General features: G+C 48.7%; 8 protein-coding genes across 8 annotated transcripts; 4 read left to right on the forward strand and 4 right to left on the reverse strand.

The window, feature by feature from the left end:
- Nucleotides 1-165: 165 nt before the first annotated feature.
- On the forward strand, nt 166-2,725 carry N7474_001586 (uncharacterized protein; the record flags this gene model as incomplete). The annotated part of the gene is made up of 2 exons (XM_057193001.1): nt 166-1,091; nt 2,353-2,725. 2 exons carry the CDS (start codon nt 166-168, stop codon nt 2,723-2,725), a joined length of 1,299 nt encoding a protein of 432 aa, XP_057057954.1.
- Nucleotides 2,726-7,383: 4,658 nt separating this feature from the next.
- Nucleotides 7,384-9,005, forward strand: N7474_001587 (uncharacterized protein; the record flags this gene model as incomplete). The annotated part of the gene is made up of 2 exons (XM_057193002.1): nt 7,384-7,816; nt 7,876-9,005. The coding sequence occupies 2 exons, from the start codon at nt 7,384-7,386 to the stop codon at nt 9,003-9,005; spliced, it is 1,563 nt and encodes a 520-aa protein (XP_057057955.1).
- A 73-nt stretch (nt 9,006-9,078) lies between these two features.
- Nucleotides 9,079-9,794, reverse strand: N7474_001588 (uncharacterized protein; the record flags this gene model as incomplete). Its single annotated transcript, XM_057193003.1, has 2 exons — nt 9,079-9,319; nt 9,613-9,794. The coding sequence occupies 2 exons, from the start codon at nt 9,792-9,794 to the stop codon at nt 9,079-9,081; spliced, it is 423 nt and encodes a 140-aa protein (XP_057057956.1).
- Nucleotides 9,795-10,262: 468 nt separating this feature from the next.
- N7474_001589 (metallophosphoesterase family protein) lies at nt 10,263-11,689 on the reverse strand (the record flags this gene model as incomplete). The annotated part of the gene is made up of 4 exons (XM_057193004.1): nt 10,263-10,635; nt 10,688-10,968; nt 11,027-11,490; nt 11,557-11,689. The coding sequence occupies 4 exons, from the start codon at nt 11,687-11,689 to the stop codon at nt 10,263-10,265; spliced, it is 1,251 nt and encodes a 416-aa protein (XP_057057957.1).
- Nucleotides 11,690-12,557: 868 nt separating this feature from the next.
- N7474_001590 (sulfatase family protein) lies at nt 12,558-14,482 on the forward strand (the record flags this gene model as incomplete). Its single annotated transcript, XM_057193005.1, has 4 exons — nt 12,558-12,861; nt 12,912-13,860; nt 13,979-14,069; nt 14,156-14,482. The coding sequence occupies 4 exons, from the start codon at nt 12,558-12,560 to the stop codon at nt 14,480-14,482; spliced, it is 1,671 nt and encodes a 556-aa protein (XP_057057958.1).
- A 100-nt stretch (nt 14,483-14,582) lies between these two features.
- Nucleotides 14,583-16,653, reverse strand: N7474_001591 (putative MFS transporter; the record flags this gene model as incomplete). Its single annotated transcript, XM_057193006.1, has 8 exons — nt 14,583-14,926; nt 14,978-15,157; nt 15,212-15,348; nt 15,395-15,514; nt 15,562-15,668; nt 15,718-16,109; nt 16,251-16,404; nt 16,453-16,653. The coding sequence occupies 8 exons, from the start codon at nt 16,651-16,653 to the stop codon at nt 14,583-14,585; spliced, it is 1,635 nt and encodes a 544-aa protein (XP_057057959.1).
- A 189-nt stretch (nt 16,654-16,842) lies between these two features.
- On the forward strand, nt 16,843-18,939 carry N7474_001592 (uncharacterized protein; the record flags this gene model as incomplete). The annotated part of the gene is made up of 10 exons (XM_057193007.1): nt 16,843-16,933; nt 16,984-17,120; nt 17,171-17,244; nt 17,298-17,306; nt 17,363-17,460; nt 17,509-18,020; nt 18,069-18,199; nt 18,416-18,626; nt 18,684-18,789; nt 18,839-18,939. 10 exons carry the CDS (start codon nt 16,843-16,845, stop codon nt 18,937-18,939), a joined length of 1,470 nt encoding a protein of 489 aa, XP_057057960.1.
- Nucleotides 18,940-19,643: 704 nt separating this feature from the next.
- On the reverse strand, nt 19,644-19,943 carry N7474_001593 (uncharacterized protein; the record flags this gene model as incomplete). Its single annotated transcript, XM_057193008.1, has 1 exon — nt 19,644-19,943. One exon carries the CDS (start codon nt 19,941-19,943, stop codon nt 19,644-19,646), a length of 300 nt encoding a protein of 99 aa, XP_057057961.1.
- Between the last annotated feature and the right edge of the window lie 654 nt (nt 19,944-20,597).

A 20,597-nucleotide genomic window follows, 5' to 3' on the forward strand; every position in this document is an offset into this window, starting at 1 on the left:
CTGAAAATACCATTAGAAGTGCTGACCGGAACAGTTGCTTCGGATTCTGTCGGCTTTTGGACCGAATAGGTTCCCCGCAGTGAGAAATGATGACCGAGAGAAATAAAGTCGTCCATTCTTCGCCTTGGTTGCTTCCGTGCGCCATACAGCATATTCAATTTTGCAATGACTACCGATCCAGCACCTGCGCCTTCCATTGATCGATCTGTGACCCTCCGTTGTGTTGGAGATTGGGGACAAGCCAACTTCCACCGCATCTTGTCATGGTTAACCCAGGAGTTCTGCGACCGCGCGGGCGCTAGAAGTCGAACCGCCATCTGGTCCCTTCGTGATGGTGGGCTTGATTCCGTACTTCAGGTCCACGATGGTGAAGCAGACATTGGGATTGCTACGCCAGCCACTCTTCTTCAGGCCAGCGTTACAGGAGATGAGATCTTTGAAAGGCATGGCCCACTGTCGGATATTCGAGCTTTGGCTGTCCTTCCTCAACGAGACCGTATGATGTTCGCTATCAATTCGGAATTCGGAGTGTCATCCTTTGCCGAAATCCGGGAGAATAAACTCCCTCTACATATCGCAGTCTCCAAAAATGATGGCACCAATTTCATTGGCTATGTCTCAGCACAAGTTTTGGAAGCTCATGGACTCGATGAGAGAACCGTCTGTTCGTGGGGTGGCTCTTGGGTCAAGGCCTGTCGCCCTGAGCAAGTTATCGATTTGATAAAGACTGGCAAGGCCAATGCGGTTATACAGGAGGCTATTATGACTCCTTGGTGGAGAGACCTGGTGGAGAGTTACACGGTAACTCCCGTAAATCTCGAAAACGCTGCCCTAGAGAAACTCTCGACCCGCATCGGCTTCCAGAAAGCTGTTGTGACTGCCAACTTCTGGAGCACTGTCAAGCATGATGTTCAATGTGTGGACTTTTCCGACTTCGTTGTTGTGGTGCGCACAGATATGCCCGACGACGTTGCCCATCTTCTCACATGGTGCCTTGTTGAGACTAGACAAGTCCTTGAAGCGCAGTTCCACCACATCCCACCGGAGCGCAGTCCTGTTTCGTACCCCTTGGATCCTATCAAGATGGCCCAGTCGACAATCCCGCTTCATCCGGCTGCAGACAGATTCTACCGAAAGCATGGTTATTTGGAGAACTGTCGAATCCAGGTGGAGAACTGATTGACCAGTGATTACCCAAACACTAATCTCGGAATGTGTTCAAATCACAAGATGGAAGAAGTCTGACATTCTGAGATAATCTAGGTATCTATTTTATAGTACAAAGTCAATAGTAAGCGAAGTGAGCGGATAACACAAAAAGGTCAAAATCAAAAGCAGTTTTGTGCTCTACAAACTTTTATACATAGGTCCACCATGTTGACTTGCTGGCAGTTACCCTCCGAATGTCAGGCCCTCACCGCTCTCGCTGATGAGGGCCCTGCCCAGTCTAATGCACACCCAGTCTATTGAACATTTTTATCCCCCCGCTGGAGAATTGATGCTATTTGCAAATACCCCCCACGTCTATAGATAGTATAAAGTGGCCCCAGGCAACTAATGCTTATTCTTGGCCTTCATCAAGTTCCCTATTTGGTCCTGTACGAGCTGAAAGAGATTGGCGACCATGAACGCGTTCCTCCAACTGCGTGTAGCGAATGTCAAATTTCCGGGCCAACTCGGTGATTTTTGGCTTGCCACAATCATGGTACGCGCTTAAAGCCTCTGCAATTCGTTTCTCGGCTTTAGGATTAAATTTGGTCATTGTGATGTTGGTAATGCGAGGTAGAAGCTAGAAAACTAAAATTTTGGGGGTAAAGAAGGGGGGGAAATGTTCATTAGAGGCTTGTATCGCGCCTCGTTTCAATGGAACCCTCCGAGCAGCGCAGATCTTGATAAAATTGGTCGATCTAGGAATTAACTTGGTGCCGAAGTGTTTGTCTACCCTGCTTATACCGTTGTTGATGGGCAAGTTATGTTCTCACAAGGTAATCAAGTCGTATTTAGCTGCAGCCAGCTTGTCCATATCCCAGAATAATGTGTCCGAGCAGTAGCTAACGTAGGGGCACTGATGGACCATCTGAAGACTGAGGATGGCGAAAATGAATATGAAATGATGTATTCAATGCCATAACAAGGAGCGTCATGAGCCCCAGTAATTTATTAGTTCTGTGGCTGTATTAACCTACTCTCCATTCTGCGAAGGAACAAACACACGGCTTGTGCTCGTGCCAAAGGAAAATGATCGTCAGCGGCGCAAGTGCCACATTTTGGATATCAGTAAGGAGGATGCCGTGTTAGATTTGGCGCAGCAAGTCGTAATTTGGTCAGTTATGCTACAGTACATTAGAACAGACAGAAGGAGAAGAAGTTGTTACTGTATCACCGAATCCTACCTTCCTTCCTTGCAAATCAAGATGGCATCTTTCAACAAGGTAGCGCCTTTGCACATACTGCATTAATCGTACACGAGCCCCTACAAGAGATGGGCATTGACGTAATGGAATGGCCAGCGGGACCGCCTGATCACAATCCTATTGACAACCTATGGACGCTTCTAAAGGATAAGATCTACAAGCTACATCCAGAGCTTAAACACATGCCAAACAATGATACAACACACGCGCTTTTAATCGACGCAGCACAGGAAGCTTGGGATGCCTTGGACCTAGAAATAATGGTCCGTCTATCTGAGACTATGCCGCATCGTGTGAAGGCAATTATTTGACTTGAAGGGGCTGTTGCCATTGCAATTATAAATAGGTGCGATTATCTAAGACTGAACTATTTGGTAGGCTCAATAAAGGGTCCGCTAAAAAAGCATCATCTTAATATATTGCTCAACTTAACTTGGGGGAAGAAATAAAGAGAGAGAAAAGCGGGCTATTCTTTTTTTTTTAGATGTAGGATAACCTCTCTTGGAACAGTGCGTAGGAATTAATTCCCAGTACGTACGCAGAGCCAGCCTTAGTGTGAAACGGCTTTTCTAGTGTTGGGCGGGAACGTGATTTCTAGCAGCACACGCGATGGGCCACACACGATGGGCCAGTCAATCTCGAGACTCGGCAAATCTTCCAACGTTTGGTGAGGCGTAAATCACAAATTGTTCTACCAGCCAGGTTCTCAGGATCTTCCATCTACAGTCTTGAGAGCTGAATACTGGCGTTCTGGGGGTGAAATTAAAGAGTGCAACTGATTGATTGAGTGATGTCTGAAGTGGGAAGTAATGAGGCTATTTAAACTATCTACATGGCTCTTGGAGAGGGAGTGTCACATAACTGCGATGTGATCTCAACATACAGAAAGCCAAAATTAATTTACATCGTATTTGGCAGAGCCTGCGGTTGATTTGAAGATCTAACTCTAAGATGGATTTCTGTAACTAAGGAGCAAAGAATGCACAGACGGTTTAGAAATTAAATTGCAAGTAACATTTGCTAGTATCCACGGCGAATCTGGGCTCATGACTGTCAAAATTCAGACCGTACGACGTCCCATAATGGAAGTGCAAATCGCGAATAAATTAATCTCTGATAAAATAAATCTAGGGAGGCCCAACCATTTAAGGGAGAACTAACTAACAATCAACTAGTACAAAATAGGAAATAGGCGGTGAGAGTCCCATTCTTGACCTCATTCTTGACACTTGCTTATTATGAAATCGTATCCCTTAAAATTGCCAGATTCAGGGAAACAGAGACACGGAGTTCTTGCACCGATGATTGATCCTCGAGTTTCGCGCGCCGTCGGCCAGGACTTCCCTCCGCATCCGCTCAAAACTTCGAGTCCTACCGATCCATGCTCATACCACCCACAATGCAGGTAACTACTTGTATCTCTGTACTTATGCCCCATTTTGACTCTAACCGCATGATCCAGGGAGAGTCTCAAGCGCAAACTGTCAGCTCTCTAGGCCAAGTACTTCGCGCAGTGGGCGGATTGACAAAGCCAAGTGGCAGAGGGTTGTTCATGTTCCAGAGTCTTATCGCCGGAAGTACCTCCGCCGCCGTTATTGGCCTTTTTAGTGCAACCCTTATGGGGTATGCATTCACTGCCGGCGCGGTGGGTTTTCTGGGTGGATCTTGCATCGGCTTTATACTAGGAACGTTTGGGTATTACAGGACGTGCTTCAGACAAAGCTTGATTGCGTTTACGCATTATCCTGATTTGATAAGGCATCACATCTTCATTGATTTTGGTATGCATGGCGTGGACAAAGTCTCGTGTTTCTGGGATCCGGATTTGCCAAAGACCGTGGAAAACATGAGGAGCGACTTGGCTCTCCAAGGGATGTTAATAGCAGCTTGGCACTCGGCAATTCCTGCTATTGAGGCATGTCTAAGTTCCTCAGTTTCGCTGCCCCTTCATGTTTTTTCGCGCAAGTTTACTATTGATCACGAGCTGATAGGACTACTCTAATAGGACATTCAAAACCAAGAGGAGGCCCGCTTGACATCTAGACGGGACTAGAATTCTTTAAGCGAGGTGGGACATGAGTTGTTTGCGAATCGCGATACCCGCAATCAATGCAGGTTGCCCTACGGTTTTTGCAGGGAACTTGCTGGCATGAACCACAAATCCCATTATAGAAAATTTACTGAAGGAAGTATGTATCTGTCTCTGGGTCAGCCAATGGAGAAGAACATATTGGGGACGGCTGTTTCAGAGCTCTCACAAAAGGACTCTAGCTATCAATAACAGAGAATTCCCAATCACTGTGATACATTTCTAGTTAATACTCACTGAGTGGCATCATCCCCTGGTTTCCAGCTGGCCTTTTTTTGAGGCCATACTGTATTGTCTTTCGCATCTATAGACCTGCTGGACACTGCTTCTCTATGCAAGAAGGTTTATAAGTCAGAAGCGTGCGTACAAGGCGCAAAAATGCTTTCATGAGATAATATGAATGCTGGCTTGCAGCAATCGGTGAGAGTCCGATCCATACAGTAGATGGTTTCCGACGGCGCAGACTTCCTCATGCCCATGTGCCGACACCCCGCGAATTAGGATCGAGCCAGGAGCCCGCCCTTTTACTTCATCTAGCGGCAAGTTCTCATGGACTCGAGAAGCGAAGGATATCACCAGCAATATTTGCCACTTCGTAAAAGGAGATGAGGGAGAGGGAAAGGACAAGAGTGATGCCTGCAAAATCTTACTGCCCTGAAATTTCACGACCTTGAATTATACGCAGCACTCTAGCAACAGTCTCCTTCTTTGGTGAGAAACTAGTCAGCTTCTAGCACTACGAACCTCATCTGGGTCGTGGATCATTGTTCCCTTTAATCTCTGACGTTGTCGACCACTACCAACGCGACGGCAATTTCGGACAAACTCGTAATCCTGACTTCGGATGGTGATGTGACTTTATAATCTATTTCACGTTGTTCCTACGATTGGCACCTCCATACACAGCCTTGGTTCTCGCTCTGTAACAATAACGCGACTTTCCATCGGTTTGATTATTTGGGAGATTGCTTCGCTCTTTCTGTACACACGTACTGCACTCAACCTTCCCAACCCATATCGCTCCCTTGCTCTAGGACTTAACAACTCCTTTTGCTCACATTCCTAATACAGTACTTGCTCTGTTCACGCAATGGCCGTCAGCTTCGAGTGGTACTTTGGCAGCCTCCTAGGCGCTGCTGACTCCGAGTCTGTCGACAAAACCGAATAAGCCCTTACTATTCTCAGCCAGCCTCTATGGGTAGATCGAATACTTTAGTGTCTGTCAGTGCCGTTCTTGTGACTTGAACAATATTAACGACACTCTTTCCTGCAATACAATTGTCGTCTGTTCATACTGACCTTGGGGCGAGCAGCCTTACCCGAATTTTGCGCGGCGTGGCTTCGATTTCATCCTTGTGGCATGCTATCCAGGATATCCCAAGGCTCAGAGAATCGAAGCCGATAGAATGGTATTGAATGAGATGTTCTACCCGCAAAAGACCGACTTATTGTATATCCTGTTGGTGATAAAACTAGGGCTGAGTCTTAAGAATTTGAATAGCCAACCACAGAACGCCTCTCATCATCAGGCCGCCAGCCATAACGAGCAAGATAGGTTTGTTACGGGAAAAGATGTACTTACTTTACTATGGTCGCCTTAACAATGCATTCACTATCCCGGCGGCCTTGCGCTTAATATGGCGTTTTGGTGTGGTTGCCGGGCCGGGCCGCCTGTGTGGCCGACCCGCTTGTGAATTACGCTAGTATTTAAGTGGCTGACGAAGTCCGCGTTACCAAACAGGCTGAGCCAATCAGCTTGTCAAAGTTGAGGGGCGGGAAGGAGGAAGTGCAGAGGCAGCCGCGTATAACATTTTCTTACAAAATACATAATGGCACGTTCCGCCACCGTAATCTAAAATACAATGTATTCTTAGAAGCCGGAGATATACGGCTAACACATGTACAGACTAGCGCGTTTCAAGTCATGGTTTGGGAAACAAATCGGGAGAGAATATGGGGTAAACTGGCCGGTAGCGGTAGTGCAAGGGGTTAGCGCTCCGAGGCAACCTGCAGGATGACGAATTGGTCACTCTTCATTCTGCAGGTATTGGGTTCGACTCCCAACGCCGGCACAACAATAGCCACCATCACGTCTCTATGGAGAGACATATCAACCCGGGGTAGTGGAGTATACCCCAGCCTTTTCACTGGTTAAAGTGGAGAAAACCACAGGCCTTACCAGGGTGAGGCTCAAAGTTCACCGTTCAGGAAGCTTGGAACATTCACAGTGGAACACAAAAATCATGTATTTAAACAGCAGTTACAGTGGCAGCGCTAAAGTCTGAGTCCCGATTTTCACCGCCTTGTCTGACCGCTCTCTAACCGCCTAACCTCCCTAAACCGCGTCGCGTCACCTATTATAGCAATTTCATGGACGAGTTATCGATTTCAATTGGATAGGGAAGCGGTGGTCTTATTTAGTTGCATAAAGTGGGTCGTCTCCGTTCTGCTGATTTGCCCTAGTGCATCAGAGGAGCCCAGCCGCAGCACCGTATGGGGTGATCTCTAATGACGCTTTAATTTAATCCCTGACCCATTCATAAGCTTCGCCCACCCAAATGTTGCTCCCCAACTTCTCTGTCTCTCCAGCGACTTGCCCCATCAGCCATGACAGCGGGACCACCTTATTCTCCGGTCCATAAGCATGATTTACCTGAGGGTGTCCCTAATGAAATGAATGGCTCATCAGCTGGCGGTACTGATCTAAATCCCGTCGGAGACGTAGATGGCCCTTACGAGATCTTGGAACTACCCTTTGCGTCAATGAAAACAAATCGAGATGACCACCCCTTGCAACAAGGACGCCGATGCCGATATGAACCAGTCACCATCAGCCTCTTCAGCCTCATTCTTATTCCCTTGGTTCTAGGAATTCTCCTCATGAGCAATAACTGCAGCTGGCATCTGTCGGACAGCCTGTACAACTTGGTAGATCAACATCGATCAACCGTCCAGATAGTGGTTCAAATCATTTCGGCCGGGCTGGCAGCCATCGAGACCCTGGCTCTCTGTCGACTAATCAACCTGGCAACCCGCATTCGTTTCACCAGAGCGCCGGTCACACTCGATGTTCTTGGCTTCTGGTCGGCTCTCTCTACCCCCACCACGCACTGGTACCTGCCCACCTGGATGATCGTTGTCACCATGCTAGTCTGCAATCTCTCCGCCGTGTTTTCTGCTCTATGGACTGGTGCTCTTACTCCAGTGGATAGCATTGGCTTCCGAGGTAGCACCATCTACCTACCCGACTGGTCCAACATTTCTCTCATCAAAGAATACCCGAGCCAGATAGACGAGACTGGCTTGAGCGTCCGTAACACTAAGGGCTACTTCACCTACTCGGTGGCTTGGGTCTGCTCAATTCTCTGCTAGTTTCAGCCAGTTCTGCGTCAGCCGGCGACGGCGGCATCCGCAACCACAACAAGCTCGACTATACCCGCTACAGCTATCACGGTCGATCCTACGGCGCAGGGGCCAGTCCCGGTCTTTTTGACTGGCCTATTCTCGCTATAAGCAATGCAGCCAACTATACATACCGCGAAGTTGGTCTCGACGCCTCTGTCTCGTGCATACACAACGGTAGCTCGCTGTTCCATCTTGGGAAGACCAACGAACAGAATTTCTACGCCGCCAAGGGATATCTCCCAGATAGCACGGCTGCAGAATATTCCGTCTATGTGGGCTGGAGCGAGCACCCGATTGTCGCCATCGGGGTGGCTCGTGACCCCATCCCGCTTACAGATAAGCCGTATATGGCCATCGCGGCGGGTAGCGATTACGCAGCTTTGAACAAGGCCCAGTGCACCGTCAACTTCACACCGGCCTCATTCAATATCTCCGTCGACATCCAGAACCGTAACATCACTGTTCGCAAAGAAGCAACTTTTGCATCTGCCAACTCAATCCGCGACATCGACCCCGACAATAGGGTAGCTCACGTCGTCATGCGCCAGCTGGAGCTCATCTCCAACGACCTGACAAGCTTCTACCGCTCGATCCTCGGTGACGCTTTCAATGCCAGCATCAGCGATTTCCGCACGGCTGTCGCGAACCAAATCGCGACGAATAATACGCTACCCGAATCACAAATAGTCCTGAGGGGGCTCGAAAATGCCGTGATCTCCTTGGTCGATGACATGCTCGTCGGCTATGCGTCGGCGCAGATGATGGTTGGCAGATTTACGGCCCCTGTGTCGGCGGAGGTTCGTGTATCTGCACTTCAAGTCGGGTCTCGGGTTTACATAACTGCCAGCACGACATTAGCGGCAGTGATTGCCTTTTTGATAGTTATAGAGGCCGTCCGCGTGCGAGGATGGGGCGCGGTCCCGGTCTTTGATTACCTCGATCAGCGAATGCTCATTTTGAGTGTCTCTCGGGGAGGCCAAGGGATCGCTAAATATGCCGGAGACAGAGAGTGTAAAGACTTTGGAACTGTGCCTGTCGTGTGGAATGCAGAGGTTCCTGGAGATTATGGAGAGGTCACTATCAAAGATTCGTGGTAAATAAAGGAAAGTGGTGAGCTTTTTGTGTGTTGTGACATGAGTAGACGTTCATAATAATATTGTTCTTAGTAACCTAGATACGTCGTGCAAGAAGCTGGTCTTCATCAAAGTTCTCTGCTTCGGATCCGTAGAAATTTTCCACTAGGCGTGCCCGCTCGGAAAAGACGTATTCTGGGATAGGAAGCTCCCAATCTTCATCGCTAGAGTTGTCAACATCACTGTCTTCAAAATCGGACAGACCGAGAAGTTGCTTGATCTGTTTATCGACTTCGAGCACAGGTGCATTCTGAAAGTATTCTTTCTGGGCTGTCTCTCTAGTGTCTTTTGCTAAGGATTTTCTTAGTCAGGATAGATCTTTCTTAACAGCTTCATGCCTTTGATAGAGGTGAGGGAAGTGCTCTCGGGCTTTCTTAATAGCGCTAGCCAGAGACGACCGCATCTCCCCTGCCAGCTCCCTCTGCTCGCGTTTAAGCTATAGGATTTTGGGATCTTAACAAATAGCATACCTATACACTTCAGTAAGATTGGAGGGGGCTAAAGGATCTCTTTTCCTAAACATGTGTTACTTTCAAACTACTGAGCCTTTCCGATTCAAGGAAATGCTCACTTCCGCCAGTAACGTTCGATGACTGCAATGCCTGCCAGCGTCCTTGGCTTGAAATATGGAGGGAGCCATCCAAGGCTGCGAAAATGAACCAGTCTGGCTCGAGTCTCCTCACAGAGAATGGGGTCGGTCCAAGTATTGGTGCTTGCCGGGCTGAGCTGAACGCACGGGAGTGGGGAGGTCATCGAGACGATCTAAGAGTCAGGTGATCGAGGCTATATAGTAGCAGGAAACTAGGCAGAGAGCGATTTGAGGGTTGGGAAGAGGCGTCTTGAGGTGAGGAGACGTTCGGAAGGTGTGAGGACACCAAGGGGAAAAAGGGGGCAGAAGGTGGCATTTTATACACGCGCGACCAGGTCGGGCAGAAAGTGAGGGGAGCCATTTCTGGCGTCGTTTTGGTCGCGAGTGAAAACGGGGAGAACAACTTGTTGAAGTCGAGCGGCAACATCACTCAGGATGGGTGACTGAAAATGCTTGGCGGGTGCGGAATAGTGGTGCCGCACAGGTGGTGGGCGGTCCAGCGTCGGCTCGCCGCTAGAGGTACGGGTGGAAAGGCCGCCGTTTCTGGTGTCAGAATCGGCCACTTTCGGCGTCAATTTCACAGGTCCTCATATTCTATATGTAAAATGTTGATAATAATCATGTGCATCGCATCAGCGTCTCCAGTACGAAAATGACAGGATTGAAAGCCAAAGATAGACCAACAAAGGCAATGCTAACGGATCATAAGCACTAGAACCTCCCGAAGTCCGTATCTCACTCCGTGGCCCTACTGTATATCTGTTTGTGCCATATTTATCCTGACCGTATGTCGCATTCAATGTGACTGGGGCTGAAATAGTTCCGTCCTCCAGCCTAATCCATGTTTTGACTTCATCGTTCATAGTCGTTTGATCCAGGAAAATCTGGCGTCCACCGCGGGTGACATCGCTATATCCTCCATATCCAGTATGCCGACCGTAGCACATATTGATTCCATTTCCAATTAGATTTTGATCGATGATCCGGCCGTCCCATTTGAAGCACCTGTTGCAATTTTATGAGTAAACGAGTCAATCTCTGGTTGGTTGGCTCTTACCAGTCATTTTCGTGGTCATGTCCGCTGAAAGTAGCTATTAACCCAGGGGTATGGAGAAGAGCGTGCATGAATTGGCGGTCCTGTCCTGTATATTTGGTGTCCATAGACCCTTGCGAGACCACTTTTTCACCATTGATCCCCGGAGTTTTGTGAGAATCAAAGCTTCCTTCTTGATACTGGAGCATGGAATGGGCGGGAATGTGATAGAACGCAAGAGATGGAATGACTTGTCCATATGTAGTCGTCAAATTGGCCTTTGCCTCTATGAACCATTCAACAACCTTAGCATGAAATAAGTCAGTTAAGAACCACTGGACAATAAAATGGGACAAGCCTTACATCTTCATCGACCCAGTCCCCCCTCACGACTGAGGTACTCTCTATCCCGTGTTTTTTTGCTTTTCGCGAATAATGCCCACCCTTTGAATCAAAAAACCACAAGATAAGTGAGGGAGTAGTCTCAGAAGCATCGTGTGGATAAACTGGCAAATAGTAATTTGTTATGCCAGCTTTAGGTCCGGAAATCATGCTCTGGGTCAGACTGTTCGGATATCGTATCTCCTGTTCGTAAATATCCGTCATGGGATCCAAAGACACCTCACTGTCGTGATTGCCATACGTCGATGCCCATAATTTTCCCATGCTGACCAAGGGGGCCACAATTTTGTGGAGATATTTACCGGAGTTCGAATCGTCCACGAATTCGCCGGATATCAGATCCCCGTTGAGGACTACTAGCTGCGCCTCTTCCTCAGAGAGAACATTGGCCATGACCGCGCCCGTCATGATATCGCGACCAACATCTAGACATTTGAATTTGGTCAGAATACACGCGGAATGCTAGTCGTCATGGCGATGGTAAGAAATACCTTCGGCGAAGTGCAAATCCTCAAAGATGGATATCTGGAAGGTGCCATTTTCCGTGAACCGTAGTATCCGACCGTCGAGCTGTGTATTGCGACCCGCGCTTAGAATGTCCTGCTTTTGAGGTACTGTCGGCATTTCGGTTCTGGATCATCCCAAGCGGGCGCGAGACATGCGCAGGAGGGAGATGCCACGCCCTTTATGCTTTTGCCCACATTCCTCATTACGTCATCCATATTATTGTCCCCGCTTCAATCAGTCGGGAAGATCAGCCAGGTGAGATTCGGCGAAACCACGCGATCGCCGCACTGACCCTTAGATGGATCAGAACATAACATGATTGGGGGGAGAGTTTTATATTTAAAATGCTTTCATCTACAGATGCCGACCAAGTGACATATTTGGGACCGGACGAGAAAAAAGCTAGCTTGGTAGCTGCACTGTCAACTCTCCCATGTTATTCTCTACCTTGCCAGATCTATCCTTGCGTAGATCTGCCGACGGAAACTATGTCGTACAAGTATGAGTATCCTGCAGTGTTGCGCTTGAATAGCCGCGCAACGGGTCGATGTTGTCGGCCTACGTATTGTTTTGGCCTGGCCCACTTGTGCTACATATTAGACTCAACGGAGGTGTTGTTAGGCTATCTATACGTCTAATACTGACCTAGGAGAGCGGATACTAAGCCTAGGATGTCCACTCTTTCATAGGTGTGGTGGAGTAATACAAGATAACTCCGGTCAAGGCTCGGCATTGTGAGTCAACTATAATACGGCATCCAAGAAATTTGCCCTCAATAGATAGCTTTTCGATTGTTTACATTTAGACCAGGTATGTTCAAATATCTTGTTCTGATAACTGGATCAGATGATGCATACCTTAAGCTAAATCAGGTTAGACTCACTTTTGCGTTATGTCGCCCCGCGCCGGAGTCCTGGGGGTGGAGTTTTATGCATACGCCGTAACTACGTATGCCTTTTACCCCCCTGTTTCGATATTATACAGCATGTTGAAAGATATGCGTGGCCTGACGTGTCTGCTAACGCTGGCTGGTATTGCGTCTGCACAGCAGCAGCAGCCACTATCGGCACCCCGCAAACCTAATATTGTTTTCATCTTGACCGATGATCAGGATGCCCATCTCGATTCTTTAGACTACATGCCCTTCGTACAGAAACATCTAATTGACAAGGGAACCTATTATCGCAGTCACTACTGCACAACTAGCGTTTGTTGTCCATCCCGAGTCACCCTCTGGACTGGAAAGTTGGCTCACAACACGAACGTGACCGACGTCAATCCTCCATATGGTGAGTCCCCCTTCTGTATCTATAGATGTATGATTGCTCAACAGAGACAGGCGGCTATCCCAAATTTATCTCGCAAGGCTTCAACGAGAACTATCTTCCGGTCTGGCTGCAGGAAGCGCAGTACAACACCTATTACACCGGAAAGTTGTTCAACGTGCATACCGTCGACAACTACGACGCGCCATTTGCAGCTGGATTCACAGGATCTGACTTTCTCCTTGATCCGTTCACGTACGACTATCTCAACAGCACCTTTCAACGGGACCGTGAAACACCCCAGAGCTACGAGGGCGAGTACACCACCGATGTCCTTGCGCAAAAGGCAAACCGTCTCCTTGACGAGGCTGTCGACGCTCAGAAACCATTTTTCCTCACAATTGCCCCAATTGCGCCTCACAGTAATGTCTTTATGGACGGAACAGGGCTAGATGACAACCCGGTCTTCAGCTTCAGTGCGCCCATCTCGGCAAAGAGACATGAACATCTGTTCGAGGACGTGCTAGTTCCCCGCACCCCCTCCTTTAATCCTGAGCAACCGTCAGGAGCGAATTGGATCAAGACTCTGAAGCGCCAGAATGAGACAAATGTTGAGTACAATGACCACTTCTACCGCACTCGCCTACGTGCACTCCAGGCCGTTGACGAGATGGTCGACGGCTTATTCGCCCGCTTACAGCTACACAATATTCTTGATAACACATATGTTGTCTACAGCAGCGACAATGGCTACCACATTGGTCAACACAGACTCCAACCAGGCAAGTCATGCGGATACCAGGAGGACATAAACATCCCCTTGATTATTCGCGGTCCCGGAATTGCCGAGAATGCAACCACAGATATTGTGACGACGCACACTGATCTTGCTCCAACCTTCTTTCAGTTGCTAGGTATCCCGCTTCGACCTGATTTCGATGGCGACCCCATCCCTCTGACGCAGAGGCAAATTGAAGATGTGCACGAAGAGAGACAAGAGCATGTCACCGTTGAGTATTGGGGGTTTGCAGCCGGAGAGGGTATCTATGACTGTATGCTTTCCCTCCTTTAATTTATATTTATGCTAAAAACAGCGATATTCGAACAGTCGACTTGTCCGCCTATAACAATACGTACAAAGCTCTCCGAATGCTCTCCGAATCAAAGGAGAGGGATATAACCTCTACTATTCCGTTTGGTGCAATAATGAGCACGAGCTCTACGACATGACGGTAAGACGATCATCCAATTGGTTGTCGCCTTATTAACAACAGACAGACCGACCCTTACCAACTGCACAACTTGCTTTCGATCGAAGACAAAGAACAATTACCTTTCCCATAAGATTCTAGACACCGATCTCGCGAAAGTTGTCCCAAGACTCGACTCACTGCTTCTCGTCCTCAAGTCATGTAAGGGCCAAGTATGCGTCAAGCCATGGAAAGCACTGCATCCCCGCGGCGAGGTCGTCACGTTGGAAGATGCTTTACATGCGCGGCACGATAACTTCTACGAGATAGAGCAGACGACTAGAGTTCGATTTGAGGAATGTGCACGCGGATATATTCTCGATGCCGAGGGACCCCAGTTCGATGAAGGAAAAATGATTCTTCGGGATGGATTGCCGTGGTATGAATGGATTTGATTAGGACCAGGAACAAAAGAGTAAATAATCTCCAATACGTATCACATATACTGCATATACATTCTGGAATCCGAATTTCCATTGACAAGCCATTTAAACCCTAATGCGCAAACCGGAAATCCAACCGCTTGTTCCCCTCATCGGTGGTTGTCTCCAGGTAATGTATCTTTTCCTCCTTGGTCATGGCGTTCCACTTTGCCTCACGCCGGCGATTGCGCATGACGTAGTAGAACTTCGTGAAGAGGTAGATGAAGATGTTGACAATTAGCAGGCAAAGAAGAACCTTATTTCCGGTTGCATAACGAGGAGCGTCATTTGCTCGGTAGATGTTGCTGGCAATGATGGCCCCAACCTGGTTCACCATGTTGTACATTGGAGCGGAGACGGCACGAGAACGTACGACATTGGAGTTTCGCGAAACCCAGCCGACCTGTATTGCTTGAGCTAGCCATGCGAGTTAGGCTCAATTCCAAAGTTAAGACGGAGACAGCGCACCCGATGGATAACATAGAAATAGCGAGGTTATTGCCCACGCTTTCCACTTGTGAATGGTAGTCATATCCACGACGTTCATATACACGAGGAAAGGAAACACCCATACCTGACCGAAAAGCGCGGTCAAGCAAAGCTCGCCGGATACCTCGGAGAAGTAGGTCAAGGACCACATGGTAATCACTATGACATTTAGAGTCAGAAACGGTATTTCAGAGCTTGATTTGGAAAAATTACTGGTTCCCGCGACGTATGGGACGGTCAGCAGATTGGTTTGGATGGTGTTGAAGCCGATACCAGTCAACGAAAGCGTTAAATACGTCCCTGGTGGGCTGGCCGGGGTCTGGAAGACGAGCGAGAGAAGGAAAAGCGGCCTATTTCCGTTCAGTATGCATAGTTCCTTCGGAAGAAACTACTCACCACAGATCATAGTCTCTGAGACTCTGCCACAGTAGCTTTTGCGTGATGGGCTGTCGGTTGTGCATCGTTCCTTTCCCCGGGTCCTCGCGAATGAGACGGTTAACAATGATAGTCTCCTCTCTGAACACGGTCAACACAAAATTCTACAGCGTCTAATCCAAACTCACCGTTCCGAGAACCACCCGTTCCTTCCTCGTAGTCTGCCGCGGGTCTGCGTTGGGCCCGGGGGTAAGAGGCCGACAGCCAACAGGCCGACGACAAGGGTGATCAAGCCCTAAACAGGGAGGATTAGCCAAATCCCATCTTGACCAAAACCAGCGTACCTCGATCAAAAACAGCCACCGCCAACCCTCCACTCCGGCTACTCCCTGCACGGATAGCAGGCCGACGGCGAGGAATGATGCGATGATCTCGGCCAGACTGATCGCGTCGTAGAAGAAGCTCAACCGTAGTGACAGCTCGCTATGAGTATAGAAGTACGAAAGGAACAGGACGGTCTCGGAAATGAAGCCACTCTGTAGTATGCCCAGCAGCGCGCGACAAGCGAGGAAGGTCGCTCGGTCTTTGAGCCAGAACTGACAGGCGGACACCACGGACCACAAGAGAAGCTGGATGGGTATCCAACGGTCGGGGCCGAGTCTCTTGCCTATCAGCTGCGAGGGAATCTCGGCTAGCAGGAAGCAGACCTTATTCACGGTATTTCCGAGATTGAAGTCTAGCTTTAATCAGCATCTCTGATTGATACTTTGAATTAATTTACCTACCATTAGTGTTCATGTTCAAAGACTCCAAGAAATTGTCCGAGTTAGCTTGCGAAATATTGGCCCGTCAAGCTGGAGCGACATAAACATCACACACGCAAACACCATGATGTACAGGTCCAACTTGCGCACAACCCTGCTCTCCTCGCCCCATGTCCATCGGGCCTCGGGATCAAAGCGGTGGATGTTTTCCCAGTCATCGCGTGGCTGATATTGCGCAGCGCTGGCCGGGTCATCAAAGACGCTGATCTATGAAGATATTAGATTTTAATTCCGACTTTTGGCGTCAATTCTCACCTGCGTCGCAATCGCGTTGGGGTCGTGTTTTGGGTCCCGCTTCCACCAGAAACGTTTGCGCCGCTCCTCGCTGGCGGGTATCGCTAAGCCATGAATGACACTAAGAGTAGCGATGTCGTCGTGCTTCTCAGTGGCCGCATTCTCATTGTCTGCCTCGACAGTCGGGACATTAAACTTAGGGGCAGTTAGACGGACACTCATGGCGATATAGTAAACATTTAGTTCAGAAATGGGGAGTTTGGGGCAATGGTTAGGGCTAATGCACGGCTTTTGAGTGGGGGCAATATGGAGAATCTACCCGAAGCGGGGAAGCGAATCCTTCGGACATATGGCGTGCTGGCTAAATAATTTTTCTGGTGGAATTAACCTCTTCCTTGCATTTCAAACACCATGGCCGATGAACAGACGCCGTTGCTCGATGTCGAGGCGCACACACCGAGGCAAAAGTCCGTGTCGGCCGTTATCGGAGTGCTTTTGATCGGTAAGAATGCTCGACTCCAATGCACAAGGAGAATCTCAGATTTTCAACAGGGGTTTTCATCGCCAATGCCGAGGGCTCGCTGGTACTAGCAACAAACAGTCAGATAGCTTCTGATTTGGGCCGCCTTGAAGATGCTAGTTGGCTGGTAACCAGCTACATCCTAGCCATGACTGCCGCGCAGCCATTGGTACGACCAGATCTCCATATGACAGGAATGCAGCTAACAGCGCTACGTAGTATGGAAAGCTAAGTGATATTTTTGGTCGATCCAGTTTATTGATCGTGGGGTATTCCTTCTTTTCGCTGGGATGGTAGGTCTTCCTGTGTTATTTTTGCCCAATTCAAGAGACTGACTGACCGACAGTTTGATCTGGTATGTTCGCCTTAATGCACATTAACGCATGTCTAACACAGGACGATAATAAAAAGCGGCCTCGCACCATCGCTCCCCATCGCTATTCTCGGCCGCGCCATTTCGGGTATTGGTGGTGCCGGAATGGGCTCACTAGTCTCGATTTGCATCACTGGTAAGTTCATATTCTTACTGTGGAGTCTCTTGATAGCTAACTCACCAGACCTGGTTCCTAAACGCGACATTGCCCCCTGGCGAAGCTATGTCAATGTCGTCGCGACGGTCAGCCGCAGCCTGGGCGGCCCTGTCGGTGGATATTTGGCTGACACTGTCGGCTGGCGATGGACCTTCTTAGGCCAATGTCCTCCCACCCTGTTGGCCATAATCTTGACTGCGCGCCTTGTTCCGAGCACCTCCACCAACAAGGATGCAGATTCGACAGAGTACTCGACTGCACTCGCCCGTTTTTCCCGCATCGACTGGGCCGGGGCGCTCTGCATGGTCGTGGCCATCGTTTCGCTGCTGCTGCCACTCGAGATGGCTGGGCCACGACTGCCTTGGACCCATCCATTTATCTTGGGCTGTCTGGTTCTGAGCGCGGTGACTATTTACCTGTTTGTCGTTGTGGAGCTGCGCTGGGCCACTGAGCCTATCTTTCCGCTGCGTGTGCTGCGCTCGCGCACCATCGTGCTGGCGTATCTGATCACTTTTTTTCAGACATCAGCCCAGCTAGGAGTAAGTATTCAATTCAGTGTTCCCAAAGAGCAGCACTGACCGTCACAGATGATGTATAGCGTGCCTCTTTTCTTTCAGCTGGTTGACAATGCCTCTGCATCAGTCGCAGGAGCCCATCTATTTCCTGCCATTGCGGGCGTTGCGGTGGCAGGTCTTATAGGTGGGCACGCAATTAGACGGTAAGCCATTGTTTGATTATAGCTTTCCACCATCTGATAAGCCAGGTTCGGTCGTTACAAATGGCTTCTCGTTATAGCCACAGTGTTATCTTCCATATGTTATTTGCTTCTAGTCCTCCGCTGGACAAGTCACATCAATCTATGGGAGTCACTGTATATCATACTAGGGTGAGTTTTTCCGGCGTCAGAGGCCTGATCAGATACTGAACGTATTAGTGGTCTCGGCAATGGGCTCGTCCAGGCGGCCGGTTTTATTGCATTGACATCCAGCATTTCCACGGCAGACATGGCTGTCGCCTCATCTGCATACTATCTGAGCTCCAACATCGGTACCGTCTTCGGCATGGCCGCCACAAATGCCATCTTCCAGACCACTCTGCGGGAGGATCTGGAGCAGCGACTGGCAGGTTACGAGGCGAGAGAAAAGGTATGTCTTTTGCTCGTGATTAATTTGAACAGTAACTCATAACATGCTTCTCCCTAGATCATTGACGCCGTCCTGTCAAATATCGACTACATTCGCCGATTAACGGGACCACTGCGCAAAACGATCGTCAAAGCATGTGTGAAAGGTCTGGAATACGGACACAGTAGGTCGCTGATCCCGACAGAAACTGATATTTGTAACTAACAAAACAGTGCTTCAACTTGGCCTTGCTGTGGCAGCGTTCATATGTGTTCTGTTTCTGCGGGAGCAAAAGCTAGAGGATGAAGAAAGCGAAGAGGGCGAAGATCTTTAATTGTTCATAGATCAAAAAGTCTCATAGGAGATGAAGGCGGAGTAAATCAGCATTTCGTGGCAATTAGACGACGGGGGCGACGCATAACTACAGAACTGGACGTAACATATTCTTGGTGGGTTAGGACTAGGAATGGGTATTATGTAAAGATAATGTTTTAGAACAAAACTCATTTAGTGTCATTTGCTAAAAGAAAAGCGATCAAGTTCAGGAAGTCGGAGAATACCTCAATCAACACTAGTTTTACAGTTGGTTTGCGACATATTCGAGTCAGAAGCGCGTTACTATTTTCAAATTGCCGCAAGTTGTACGAATATGAATGATGGCGTCACGTAAAACACAATAATATCTATTCTAGGAAATGAGAGATCAACTTGCTATACCGATTTAAAGCCAGCATGAGTCATATTTAGAGTGTAGAAATCAATGTGCAAGAGTACGGAACTGATTTTGAACATTGCCGTGAACGATTGACTTAGACAAAAGAAAACAGGCTTCGAGCATGCGCGAACATGATTGTAAATATCAAAACAAAAAGTATCCCAAAACCATTAAAGATGAATTTTATTGCCGACGCGGAGTATTTATAAGGGCAGTATTAGGGTTGTACCCAAGAGTCGTTCCTTCGTAGAGAGAAAATATCAAACCGGTGGTATCAAGCAGAGAATCAGTGGTCGTGACAAGGAGGGATGTCTAGTCGCAAGCTAGCGCAAGCTAAAGTAGGTCGCAGAAGCCTCGTTGTGCATCGCATCCTTGGCGTAGACCTTGTCCTTGTTGGATTTGGAGGAAGTGTGCAAGGAGTACCACTTCTTTTTCAAGGAGTGTGCCTCGTCGCCCTGGAGTGTTGTCGCGGCAGAAACCGTCGAATGTGTGGAGGTCGCGTCATTATCCAAGGTCTTCCTCGAGGAAGAGCTCCTACGGGAGGAGCTCTTGGATGAGTGAGGCTTCATGATTGTGCTCAGCTCGGACTTGTTGACGGATTGTCTGAGGTTGGAGAAGGACATGGCGACGGATGAGACGAGATCGGAGAAGGTAACCACTTTGGTTCTGTCGATGGGTGGTCTTATGAACAGAGCGTAGGCCATGGGTAGATCGTTCTTGGTTCAAGAAATGTTTTTGATTGAGGGTTGAAAAGTCTTTGTTTTTGTTTGAAGAATGAGGAATGTTAGTCTGTGATGATGGGAAGGGAAGGAATCCTGAGGTCTTATATACTTGACCATTCCCTCATTTTTTTCCCAATTCCGCTCATCAACTCCGACAAAAGCTTAGACCCACTGCTCAGCCATCCATGACTCGAATGGTTGAATCTAGAAGTGACGACAGTGAGAAGTGTCATAATGCCTCATCATCGATCGCCATGGCTGTTCATCAGGGGATCCACTTCGGCGTCGGAGTTCAGCATCGGTGTGACTTTCTGACCAATCAGCCTCTCGCTTTGCTCTCACAGGGCGTGGTGGATCATCGTAAGCAGCAGGGCTAGCCATCTCGGGATCCCGCCAGGCGGGTACCCAACTCGAGTAGGTCTGGACTGTTCCCAATGGCATAATCATCATTATTGACTACCGGCGGCTAAAAGTTTGAGGGGCTGATTGCTGATGTACAACCTGGGTGCCTGGCCGCCTACGTTTCAGATCGCTGCCTGTACATCGTACGTGCTG

The sequence above is a fragment of the Penicillium riverlandense genome (genome assembly GCF_028828495.1).
Source record: "Penicillium riverlandense strain IBT 135883 chromosome Unknown utg000001l_segment0_segment0, whole genome shotgun sequence".
Taxonomy (NCBI): Eukaryota; Fungi; Ascomycota; class Eurotiomycetes; order Eurotiales; family Aspergillaceae; genus Penicillium; species Penicillium riverlandense.